The 13,854-nt window shown below is 35.7% G+C and overlaps 2 protein-coding genes across 38 annotated transcripts in view; one reads left to right on the top strand and one right to left on the bottom strand.

Moving 5' to 3' along the window:
* Window positions 1–8,892, bottom strand: part of LOC106879784 (S-adenosylmethionine sensor upstream of mTORC1) — a 218,948-nt gene extending 210,056 nt beyond the window's left edge. Inside the window, exon 1 of the mRNA XM_014929486.3 lies at window positions 8,640–8,892. Coding sequence (XP_014784972.1) covers window positions 8,640–8,763 — 124 coding nt within the window. The 5' untranslated portion in view covers window positions 8,764–8,892. The remainder of the gene's footprint in view (window positions 1–8,639) is intronic.
* Window positions 8,893–8,929: 37 nt separating this feature from the next.
* The window catches only part of LOC106881718 (forkhead box protein P4), a 543,812-nt gene continuing 538,887 nt past the window's right edge, over window positions 8,930–13,854 (top strand). For 20 of the 37 annotated variants that reach the window (XM_089350179.1, XM_089350184.1, XM_089350174.1 and 17 more), the window contains exon 1: window positions 10,958–11,091. The gene's annotated coding sequence lies outside the window, so the exon portion shown is untranslated. Of the gene's footprint in view, window positions 9,196–9,413; window positions 9,495–10,876; window positions 11,092–13,854 lie in introns of those variants that run through there. The other 17 variants (XM_089350200.1, XM_089350195.1, XM_089350177.1 and 14 more) reach the window with 11 other exon arrangements.

Genomic DNA, 13,854 nt, shown 5'->3' with positions numbered 1-13,854 from the left:
TCAAGGACACAATGTGGCACTTGCTCCAGGGAACCAAAACTATGTTCTTCAGACTGTGAACTGAATACCAAGCCACATGCCTTTATATGCAAATGGAGAACTTGTCAATAACAATGAGAAGTAATCCCCAAAGAATGAAAGTGAAATTCTTTAATTCCATTGTAAATATTGAGAAAAACAATTTGAATTTAATTACATCGTTAGTCTGTGATAAGTTGTATAAAACTTGATATTTCCACATTAGACACATGCAATTTCCTGTTTTGAAAACAGTGAAAAATGGGCCATTCTGCAAGAAGACCAGAATAAACAAAGTCAGCCTGGGATCCACAATGTAGCAAAGTAGACACACAGAAGAAGCATGTCAGCCAAACCATTGCAACACTCACAGGATGTGTTCTTAGTGATATATGCAAAAATGTGCAATAAAATATTCGGTGTCCAGAGGTGAGACACATTTCAAGTACACACACACACAATTGCCAGCATGGAAAATAGATGTTGATGACAATGATGATGGTTCACACACTCATTCACAAAAACCTAAAGACACACCACTATGAAACATTACTTGTCACTCTCATATCCTTCTTAGATTATATATATTACTACCAAATTTTTAAAAAATATACCAACCACCATAGCCACTGTCTGCTGTATGTCCATGTGTGTGTGTGGGGGTAATAGTACAAATATAAAAAGAAACAGTGCACTTGTGGTCGAAAGACTAGAAGACTAGAACATGTGTGTGCGTGTGTGAACGACTTTATGTCAATTAATCAGGTGGCTTTTTCTGGCTGCACTCTAAGATATCTGTATAGATATCAGCAGTACTATCCTTGGTATATGAGTAAGACCCCATAGTGGGTCTTCTTGAGTCATTTCAGTTACCTCAGTCTAAAGACAGAAACGCTGTGCATATACAATGAAACCCTGAAAGACTCAGTGTGTGGGTGTGGGTGTGTATTTTAAAACCCAAATGAGATTCCTCAATTAAATCATTATGCGACCCCTATACTTTTTTTTTTTTGTAGTTAACTGTAGTGTTACCAAGTGACATTTTCAGTTACAACTATCATCCTCATTTTCTGTATGCTTACCAAGCTGGTATGGGTTGGACAGTTTGTCACAGAATCTGGAAAATGTTATCTGGAGTAAGTCGTCTCCAAGATGGACTGGAAAACGTCTCACTGCTGTTCCGTTGTTGAGCAAAGTGACAAATAGGGTGATGACAAGATGAGTTAGAATGACAGGGTTAACTAGGCTGAGATGTGTGTGTGTGTTTGTACAAATGAATATACACTACAAACATGGTTGCACAAAACTAGAAATAGATTTTAAACAATCATATTTACATCCACAAAAGAGATAAGCAGAGTTTAAAAGCAACTGCAGAATAAATTCCACAAGAACAAAAGAATTAGGAATGATTTCAAAAATATTATTGACTTAAACCATAATCTTTGTGGCAGAATGTACCATTTTCTGCTGCTAATTAAATATTGTTGAAATAAAAACAAAGAAATACCATCTTTAAAGGAGAGACTTCTTTCATTTATTTTCCTCTCTGTTTCAATTTCAATTCTCACTGCGACAATAAAACAACTACAACAAATGAAGACTCTGTCACTAAGGGAAATCAATAAAAAAAAAAATATGGGATTTTTGTTTTTTATCCACCTGAACAGGTGCACAGAATAGTTGCTCTGCTGACAGAACAAACATGATGTTTCGTAAAAAAGAAAAAAGTTCCATGTTTGATGAATCATTTAATAAGAACAAAGAAAGTAAAATATTATCAGAAAATGACACAAAAGAATGTTAAATTTTAAAAACTGTAAAAGATAACTGATGATATAATGAATTATCTAATGTCTGAAAATGATACCTGTTTGTGTGTGTGTAAGAACATTTCGCTATAAAGAGAATAAAGTTTATATTCAGGATAACAATCTAGAACGTTCTTGGCAGAAAGATAAGAAGTAAACAGATGAAGGGATGCAAATCAAGAAATAAGTTTACACTCACATTTTTTGTGCTTTCGCATTATTTAGTTGGTTCACAATATTTTAAATATTTGCATAAATTATTGTAGTAAGTACTTTTGCGTGATCTCTTTTCTGTCCTTTGCAAACCAGGGAAATCATAAATTTATAAACGGGAATCTGTTATTCCAGGTTTGATAAGGCTGAGTAAGTGCTCTGTGTTAGGGTTAATAGGATATATCCACCTGGTGGTATTGGCCAAATTAGAATGAGTTCAATGTTAGATGAACTCTGGTGCACCATTTGTCATAAGCTGCTCAAATTAGAACCTAATAAATATGGTGAATGGAGACAACTTTGGATTATTTATCTGAGACTTATTTTGGTTTTATTTCAATAACTCCATAAGAAGGGTTAAACTCATGAATGAAGATTAACAGAAAACTTGTAAGCTATTCAGATTTCCCAATGCTTAGTTTTTCTTCTTATGGGTAGTACTTATTTACAGCAGAGTGGACTGAGCCAATGAAGCATAAATGTAGAATGCTACAAAACGTAATATTTTCATCAGCATCAATGTTTCAACAAAGATTTCTATCCAGCTTCTCAAACAGGATTTTGACAGTCACTCGGTCATTCAATATTTGTATGCCTACAAGGGCGGCAAGCCGGCAGAAATGTCTGCTGTTACGTTCTGAGTTCAAATTCCGCCGAAGTCGACTTTGCCTTTCATCCTTTCGGGGTCTGGGGTTGATCTAATCAACTGGCCCCTTCCCCAAAACATTTTGGGCCTTGTGCCTAGAATTGTAAAGAATATTTGTATGCCTACAAATTTCTCTTCCACTATTTTTTTTTTCCTGGTCTTCCTCAGCCGTAGACCCATACTAAGGACAGTGCATGGGACTGTTTCACTAAAATGTCATTGTCCTTAAACAAGCTTCTCAGCAATAATATCTCTCCTGTTTGTCTACATTGGTTGCTGCTTTTTAATGCCAGGATCCTAACTCCATATCAACATGGACAGCTGTGACTTTAGTAGAATATAATTAATAAACCAACAGGATATGATTCTAAACCTTGACCTATGGAAATGGTTTTATTTCAAATTGAAAGTATTATATTAAGAATTAACTGTGTTAATTCGTGGTATCAACCAGACTGTCGGATGTTGTTATACATTGCTAGTCACAATGTGCTTTGCATTGTTTTAGCTTTGGGACGATGTCACCCTACTGGCTAGGTGAGCAGACTAACATCCCTCCTCCCCTGATCAGAGGACTATTTCGTCACAGGGTGGACCCAGTTACAGTTGAGTGGACTGAAACAACATGGAATGAAGGTGTTTTGCTCAAGAACACAACACACCACCTGGTCTGGGAATTGAACCCATGATTAGTGATCATGAGTGTGATGCCCAGCCACTAGGCCACGTGCCTTCACTAATTATGTTAATTAGCACTAATAAATGAAGGTGTAAAGCTTTCGATCAGTAGATATCTTTCAAATAGTTTTCTATGGATGCCATTATATTAAAACTTTGCTGTTTACAAAAAAACTGAACAGAACATATTTGCTAGAAACATTATTGAGGCTTCACTAAAAAAAATTGATATCATCTGCATTAGTCTACGTTTGCTTTCCATGCTGGCATGGGTCGGATTATAAGCAATTCAGATTAGAGAAGTGAAGAGGAAAAAAATAAGGAAGAGGAATATCAATCAAACGAAAGAATTTGAGAAAAGAGAACTGGAATGAACATCCACTCAAACATATTCGGGGGGGGGGGGTGAACCAGACAGAAGAACTAGAAGAATGGTCTCAAATTTTGGCACAAAGCTAGCAATTTTGGGGAGAGGATAAGTCGATTACATTGACCCCCAGTGCCTGGCTGCTATCTATTTTATTGACTCCAAAAGGATAAAGGGCAAAGTTGACCCCAGTGGCATTTGAACTCAGAATCCAAAAATGGATGAAATGCTGCAAAGCATTTTGTCCAGTTTGCTAGCTGTTCTGCTAGCTTGCCATCTTACAAACGAACAAATATATTTAAAAGCAGCATTAGACATGCATTAGATTCATACTTGAAACACAATTAAATGGGGGGAAAAGGTGGCACGTAAAAGGCACCATCTGAACGTGGTCGATGCCAGCCACCCCCGTCCCAACTGGCTCCTGGGCTGGTAGCACGTAAAAAGCACCATCCGAACATGGGCGATGTCAGCCACCCCCACCTTGACTGGCTCTTGGGCCGCTAGCATGTAAAAAGCACCATATGAATGTGGTCGATGCCAGCCACCCCCACCGGCTCCTGGGCTGGTAGCATGTAAAAAGCACCATCCGAACAGGGTCGATGCCAGGTCTACCTACCTGGCTCCTGTGCTGGTGGCATGTGGAAAGCACCATCTGAATGTGGTCAATGCCAGTACACCTAGACTGGCTCCCACACCGGTAGCATGTAAAAAGTACCCACTACACTCTCAGAGTGGTTGGCGTTAGGAAGGGCATCCAGCTGTAGAAACCTTACCAGATCAGATTGGAGCCTGGTGTAGCCGCTGGCTCTCCAGGCCTCAATCGAACCGTCCAACCCATGCCAGCATGGAAAAACGGATGTTAAACAATGATGATGATGTTGTTGTTATGCTTAAGTCAGGTTTATTTCTAACTAGCCAGGCCTATGGTTAAAGGCCTTCCGGCCACGATCATCCTGTCTTTTATTCAGGTATAGTATACTGAGGACTAATAATCTCATGACTCCTTTCTGTTTTTTTCAAGAAGACTACAAGTAAAACTGCAAACAATTTGGCTGCTATATCTAGCAGTAAATCAAGCCCCTACATAAAGGAATGCAATTAAGTCCATGAAATAATAAATACTTGTTGTTGACATGTTGCAATACGATTCTTTTTTCTTTTTTTTTTTTTGTCCCTTGTTGGTTGCCATTCGTATCATTCTCATAATAATTATACACCAACTGGAACTCCAAAATGATGAAAAGCAAAGTTGACCTTAGCTGGATTTGAGCTTAGCACAAAAAAAAAAAAAAGAGACAGAAGAAAGATCTGCCAGCTCATTGCCCTTATATGGGCTAATATATATATATATATATAAATATATATATAAATGTAAAACAATCTGATCGATTTTACAATCTCTTTTTTGCAATTTCATCCATAGTTTTATCAAAAGACAAGTTGCACTTTGATAAATTAGTCCAAAACTTAATCAACGACAGCTTCCATGACATAATTCTGTCAAAAAGCCCTGTGGGCGAAAATCACTGTTCCTCTTTGACGGTTGTGGAGGGTGATACATACACTGGAATGCCAAATAAAATATCTTTTAATATTCAATCACATTCTGAATTTTTCATCATTTTGAGTCCAATAAATTGGAAGCTGGCAGAATCGTTAGCACGCCGGGCGAAATGCTTAGCGGTATTTCGTTTGTCGCTACGTTCTGAGTTCAATTTCCGGCGAGGTCGACTTTGCCTTTCATCTCTTCGAGGTCGATTAAATAAGTACCACTTACACACTGGGGTCGATGTAATCGACTTAGTCCCTCTGTCTGTCCTTGTTTGTCCCTTCTATGTCTAGCCCCCTGTGGGCAATAAAGAATTAAATTGGACGACTAATACTGTATTTATTCTGAGATGCTCTCTCTTTCTCTCAGTTAAAATATAACCAAGAATTTAGTAAAATAACTTCGTTATCATTAAGCTAGTGTTAGCAACATTAATTGTGACTAAGGTATGTATGGTGGAAGATTTTAATTCAAAACTTATGAAAACAAGACATTTGTACTACAGAGCCAGAACCGGTTTCAGCCGGGTTGGTAACGAAAGGGTTAATTGTTATGGTTGAATGAAGTGACTGCACAGCATTAAACGTAAAACATTTGAAGTTTTACGGTAGAAATAATTATTATTGCAGAAAAAACTTAACAAGACCCTGCCAAGTTGATGCCAATCCTAACAAACTGAATTCATTCATTTTTTTTTCAATCTCTATTGGAATACTTTCCTTCCACATACGTTAATAATAGTGAAGGACCGGCTTTCTCTAAAAAAAAACAAAAAAACTTTGGATATTTTTCGCAATTACTAGTACCTAATAACATGTAATAAATTATCATTACCTAACAACATGTAGTAAATTAGTAAATTCTTGGCTCTCAAATTCAATGATCTGCAGAGAACTAGTTCACTTTAGTATGTAATACCTGTTGGAAAGGCATGAAACGCTCCGAAACACCTCGTTCTATCGAAGGAATTTCCCCCACAAATTTGAGTGTTTTAAGGGTAAATTTTCAGATTAACATCCGCACGATTTTCACTAGGGTGTTAGGGTTAGGGTTTTAGGGTCAGGGTTCCGGTTTTAGGGTTAGGGTTACGGTTAGAGTTTTAGGGTTAGGGACGGAATTCCCTAACCCTAAAACACTAACCGTAACCCTGACCCTAAAACCCTAGTGAAAATTGTGCGGGTTTTAATCTGAAAATGTACCCTTTTAAGTTCATTTCGATATTTTTTTGTGTACCTTATGTATCTGAAGTTGACATTCTACATTTTAAAATCTAACATTGACAATGAAATTACAGGTAATAACAATGCGATCAATTTCCTTTGATTATGTTCCCTTGTCTTACAATAGAACATGCTTTCGTTTTACAGAAACAGAAAATAGAGATACTTAAAAAAAAAAATCCAGAAGAAATCCATCCAAAAAATATATTAAAAAAAACCCGGAGTGTGAGGGAAGATTAGTAGTTTAGGGTTTGATATTGAAAGTTTGGGATAATTTCATTTAGTTCAAAATCAGAAAGAAATTTAAACTTAAGATTATTATTATTATTTCCTTTCAGGTCTTTTCGTAGATGAAGATAGAGTAGAAATTTTAGTTCTAACATAATGGAGAGAGAGAAGAAGAGGGGGGAAATGTGGAAGAAAAAGAGAGGGACAGTGGAAAGGGAGTGAAAAGAGGAGACAGACGTGAGAGGGAGAGATAGAGAGAGAGAGAGAGAGAGTGTGTGTGTGTGTGTGTGTGTGTGTGTGTGTAAAAAAAAAGAAACATTTTCAAGTGAAGAAAACGTTTATTTAAAAAGAAATCCAAAAGCAAATAATATTTAATCCAGTTTTATAAACGCAGTGAAAACATTAAAAAAAAAAACAACAAAAAACAAACTATCAGACTTGTTGAAACAGAATAAAATTGCTGATAATTAATTATCGATTTGTTGTTTTATGTTTGAAAGTAAGTATTGGTTTTAATAAATCATTGAAAGACTTTGATGTTAGCGTCAACGTGACAGAACGATTTCGGTGAAAAATGTAAACAGTTTGTCGAACTGAAGCACGTGTTGCTCACAGTTTGAGGAACAACAGTCGAGGTTTGACCCCAAAACTACTTTCATTCATTAACACTGTTACCAGCTGATGTTTTCAGACAACGTCGATTACTACAGCTAAACTATTACATCAAACTTGAAAAAGATTATAAATTACATATATTTCTTTTGACATTTATCTTATTGAAAGATATAAACTGTCAATTCAAAAAAGATCAGATTTTTTTATTTACAACACTGATTTATTTAATGTCAAAGTGACATTTTCTCGATCCATGTCCGCTGAGTGGTTACATTAATTCAATGAATCGTTTAATATGATCACATCGATGATCGCTTTTTAAATTTTAATAATTAAACACCATTCACAAGAAACACTTAGAAGACATTCGACGGAAGTACATTGAAGTTTGCAAACTTTTAATTGTGTTTTTTTATTTTTATTTCAACCCTTTATAACTGAAGTATGTGTCAATCCGAAAGAATGCCAGCTTTTGTTGTTTCCAATATATTATTTTATCATACATACATACATCCACATCGTTAAAAAATTAGTGTCATAACAGATAAGAAACCCTTAATTATAGTTGAAGTTTGCTAAACGCAAAATGCCAGCCACAACAGCTAATATGATTATGTTCATATATTTATTGAATGCATATTGATAATTAATCTTCGACCTACATGATAGAAAGAGAGAGATTGTAGTTGTCACTGATATATTTTTGATAACAATTGATTTTAGTTGTTTGTCAAGATACCTGCGTTTATGTGTGTATACACTATACACACACAATATATATATATATAACATAAAGAAAGGACTGTAGCTATCCTTTAGTTAATACAAAACATTGTAGTTTACGAAGAAGCTGACAAATCTTAATCTCAATACGTCTGTATATGTAGGGGTGGTGGTGGGGGGGCACCGACCTAAATATTAATTAATGTCACACAACTGTGTTACCTTTTTGTGGAGGAGGGCTTCAAAAAATATCCACAGGTCCTCCTCAGACCAAACATATATATATATATATATACGTGTGTGTATATATATATACACATCTATATACACGTGTGTGTATATATATATATAAATATATATATATATACACACCATATATATATATATATAATTAGTTTATGTCTCCACAGTACCTAGAAAATCGTGTTTTCAATTTCGATGCTTTAAGGTATCAACAAACGTATTTGATGCTGACAGGAATATTCTCCCTTCAACTTGACCCTTCTGTTGTTAAGACAACAAACAAAATAAAGAAGAAATCATAATGAAAGCCACTGGTAGCACTTACTTTCTCTGTATTTCTTTCTAAGGTCGGCGTGGACACTTTTAACAACGCCAGCCAGTCTCAGATGTTGTTGTTTCTTGTCGTCAGTCGACATTGAGCTTTCACCACTTGGAGACGACGACGACATACTGTTGCTGTTGTTATTGTTGTTGTTGATATTATTGGTAAACAAATATCTCCACCGCTACCACCTTTATCTCCGGCTTCAATAAACATGACATAAAAGATCCAATGTTTGGTAAAATCAGCTGGGAATAGACCGGAAGTAGGTCAATGCCGACACTTCCGCTCCTCACACACCGCCCTCTGTCGGCAGCATGTACAAGTGAAATGTCGTCTGCTTTCTTTATTTCATAAATTTACAATCTGAGTTGGCTACATTTTATCACTGAAAACTAAAGAAAATTATCGAAATAACAAATTTTAATCGAGTTTCTGTCATTAAGACAGTTCAACGAATTATGTACACGGAGCAATAAATGTAAAAGGCAGTTTTATTGGGAGAGACTTAAATATTTCGTTTTACAGCAACAAAAACATGTTTTGAGAGACTATTTCGGTAAGTATTTGTTTTTTATTGAAACAAAAACATTCAAGGAATATAAATAAATACTTCTGAATAATGCTAACTTCCAAACGGATTTGGGAGGAAAATATTTCAAGTTTTTTTTATAGTTTTCTTGTTTCTTTAACATTAAATATTAAAACTTTCGAATTCCAGGAAAAAAAATCGAAATAATTAAAACTTTTGTTCTGGTTTATTTGACAAGAAAAGTTGTCGAACTTATTACACAGAAAGTAAACTGAAAGTTCAAATATTGGAATTTTTCTCCAAGTCACAGATTAAGTGGAAATAATGTAAGTAAATAATAAGTTTTAATTTGTAGCGGAATATTTAACCAGAGTATGCTGGGGAGATATTTAAGGTTTAATTCCCCCGTTACCTTATATTGTGGTGAATTAACTTAATATTCACCATTTAATATTCAATTGTTTCAATCTGTGTATGTGTGTGGGGGGGTCTCTTATCTCTATGCTTTTATTTCTTCTGCGGTGAAGCATGAATTGTTTGCGGGAATTAGAAAACAAATTTTTGTAAAGAAGTTTTGTAAAATAATTAGACAGCAAAAACAGTAAAAATCTTATTTCAATGTGGTTTCTTTGTTTTCAATCTTTATTATCTTTGACACAAAATAGAAAGAAATATATATGCTTACAGGCATTTTATATATGTACATAATAATAATGCAAATAATTTCTTTTGTTAGCCACAGGGGGATGAGAGGGACGTCAAAAGGACAGTCAACAATTTGTGTGGGGATCTATGTAAAAGAATAATAATAATAATAATAATGATTTCATTCGAGTGTTTAACACACACACACACACACACGAGTGCGTGCATCATGCCAAAATAGACCGAGAAACAGGACTAGAAAGAAAGAAATCCCTCTAAACTAGCTGAGATTCGGCCAAGTGAATACAACTAAGTTGTATAGAAAATGAAATGATAGATGTATGTATGTGTATATATATATTTGTGTGTGTGTGTATCTCGTATGTTTGTGTATATATATATACACGTGTGTATACAGATATACACATATCTACACACATACAAATACACTCCTGCATCGTAGTGAGTAATAGAGAGAGGTACGCACACACAGACACAAGAGACGGCGACAGGCTTGTGTCTGCCATTGTTTGTTATTTTCTGTTTACTCAGCAGGTGCTTGTGACGTCACGCGGGAGAGCCGTATCACTGCTTTTAATAACAATGTAGCATGGCGCCCTCAGTCAAATAGTGCCAACACTGCCGGCTTTTTTGAAAAAAAAACAATCGACTTTTTCTTTTCCCCACAACACGGCGAAGGCAAAGTCGTTCTGATCGTAAAACACTGACAGAAAAGTTCACTTTTCTTTTCATTTCTTCGCAAAACACATCTACAGTAGTAGCAGGGAGCTTTTTTCTAAGCAAATAGCCATTTCTATATTTCTCTTTAATTGGTTTTCTTGTCTGTGTTTCTTATTTTTTTCTCTCTGACTTTTTTTTTTTACTTCAGTGAATAATACCTTTGTGTATTTATATCTACGTATATATATATTAATATTACATTTATAGGTGTGTGTATGTATATATATATAAATGTATATATATAATATACATATATATATAATATAATACTATGACTGCATATGTGAGTGCGCGCATGTGTTTGTTATGGAGGTGTCTGTTTGTTTATGTGTATCACTATGTCTGCTAGTGGATGTGTGGATGTGTTTATACAGTTGTCTGTATGTGTGGCTGTGCGTGCGTGCGTGCGACAGCGTATGGGTATATTTTTATTTACGATTGTGATGCGGTCCCTAAGTGTTGTCTTTCAAGCCTGAAAATTTTTACCGATTTCCAGGCAGGAAAGACCGGCCAATGTACTTGGCTTCTCTTTTAGAGGTGAGTGACAAAATACTCCTTCATTTCGTCGCTTTTCTCCCGACCCTTAGACTTTTTTTTTTCATTTCACTTGGACACTTTGGTTTTATTTGTTTTTTTTCTTCTTTTATTCACAAACAGAAAAAAAAAGCATTCAGTGTTTTAGCTATGCTTTATTTATTTTTTTTGTGGCTCTGTCTGCTGTTATAGAGTGAGGTAGGTTGTTTACTTGACGAATGCTTCTAAATAATTGTGCATAGCAAATGAGGAGACATTGTCTTTTTTTCCTCACGATGTGTGTGTGTGTATATATATATATATATATATATATATATATATATATATATATATATATATTGGTGGCCAGCGGTGTTTATCCTCAAGTGAATTACTACTGCTGCTGCTCTGTGTTTAGCCGAAGGACCAGTGTGTTCAAGTGGACATCAGTGTATTTAGTGAGGGCCACTCTATTCCATAACAAGTACTTGATTATTACTTTCAGTGTTTGTAATTTGCATTGTTGCACTTGGTAGCCATCATAAATTCATAAACACCACTATTTCGCGGGTTACTTTTTTTTCCTCTTGTTTTACCCGTAAACACGGAACTAGCCCACTGTCGTTTCAGTGGGACTGTTAGGGATAAAAGATATCAGAAACCTATCTCTATTGCCATATCTAAGGACAACTCTTGCTGCTTTATTTACATTTTGAAAAAGCTGACAGTGCGCCTTTTGCTGTCAATGCAGTGCTTGGCACGCTCGGACACACACACACACACACACACACTTAATCGAGAAACATGCTTTTTAGATAAACATGTGCTTGGGATAGTGCACATCCAAACTTGTCTAATATTGTCATCTCTCCACATGTAATGTCCACTATTGAATGAAATTGCAACCGTAACTTGACAAACTTATTAACACCAAGAAACATTTCAACTTATTTTTTCTTTTACTATTTTCTTTTAGTTATGTTCAAAATTGTTCTTGTTGAGTGAATAGACTTAAGAACACTTTTAAACTTAAGTGTGTACTAGAACCTCTTTTCAAAATAACTTAAGTAACCCCCCAGCCCGATGTAGAATTCTTTCATTCATAAAAATATCTGTGACTAGCTCGCTCTCACAAAATATACGATTTTCTCACCAATTTAATGAACTTAGAAAATGTGTGACTACTTGCATTCGATATTTAGAAACTTTACACAATTATCTTTCTATTACTAATTTTTTTTTAATGTTAAAATAAGCAACAATTACTTTCAAGTACCATAGCTTGAAATGTTAGTACATTGCCTTATTAAGCTATTTCTATATTTTAGAAATAAATAAATATATATATGTATACATGTATAATATGAATGAATGAATGACGCAGTTTTAATCCCCGGCGAGAGACCGATATATTTCATATGCATTTTCAATTCAGTAGAGAATGGCACCGAATATCACAACTTTTAATCTTCCTTCTGTTATATAGGGGTAGGGGTTTCTGCGGCTAAACGGAATCACTATTACAATCGTATATTTGTCGTTCTTAGAGCTAATAATTATATCTAGTAATTAGCTAATTATCAAAAAAAGCTATTTTCGCAACATTTGCTGAAGTTTCAATAATTTCAAATTTGAAATATTTAAATTTTCAAACAAGTGTGCATGTATAATTGTATGTCTACCGTACACACGCACACAAAAACACACCCACACACACATATGCGCGCACACACACACACACAGAGCTAAATGTGTGTATTTGTGTGCAGTTTTATTTTCTTTCTTTGTGAAAGTGATAAAAGAATGTAATGATGAACGATATTTCGTCTTCTCCAGATCTACTTAGATATTTCAAGTGGGGCAGGCCATTTACCTTCCTAAGAAGTTTGTTTGACTTGTCATCTGTTGGTGAAGTCGACAGTGACAGCTTTACTTCAGACGCCTTCATTTACGCATGCACACACGCACGCGTGCACACACACACACACACACATTATGAGGCGATCCATTCTCTGAATTATGTTGCGCATTTTCAATTACTACGGATAGCATCACACACGCACGGATCGACATTCTCAGGTACACACACACAGATCAAAACGCACAACTACACATTCGAGCGCACTGATCGACATACATAGATACACACATATATAAATACACAGGAACTTGGCGCACACACATACAAACACACTGACCGACATACACAACTACACTTACATAAATATACTGACCGATATACACACAGGTACGCAGAGACGTGTTATGGACATCGGAAATGAACCGATTCATTATTCAACAGTCGTGGATTACACGCACACACGCTGTCGCGCGCGCGCGCATAATGAGCCTCTATGTGGTGGATCGACTTACTAGACATAGCAGCAAAATCTACCTCGTATAACTCTTCCGTCTTCCAAGAAACACATAGCGTTGTCCAAGGTGTACTATTGCAGGATGATCGTGGTTGGAATACCTTTGGCGATTGATCTTCTGTCAGGTTCGTCTCAGGGCTAAAGAACACACATACACACAAATCGTATTTCTGTAAACTCGTTATGCAGTTGTCAGACACTCCTGCGTATCTAAACGCATCGACATGTGTCTGAATTAGTACACATATACATACCTTATAACCACATCACATATACTTATGTATATTCACATACACACCTATGCACAACAATACATACACATGTCCATATACACACACATGTAGCTACGTAACCACATGCAGAAGCACATGCATACACGTGTCAGCTTAACTACCTGTACACACACACATGC

The sequence above is a fragment of the Octopus bimaculoides genome, chromosome 4, assembly GCF_046866305.1.
Source record: "Octopus bimaculoides isolate indiv1 chromosome 4, ASM4686630v1, whole genome shotgun sequence".
NCBI classification, from domain to species: domain Eukaryota; kingdom Metazoa; phylum Mollusca; class Cephalopoda; order Octopoda; family Octopodidae; genus Octopus; species Octopus bimaculoides.
The sequence above is the reverse complement of the archived record's forward strand: the minus strand, read 5'-3'. Positions and strand labels throughout refer to the sequence as shown.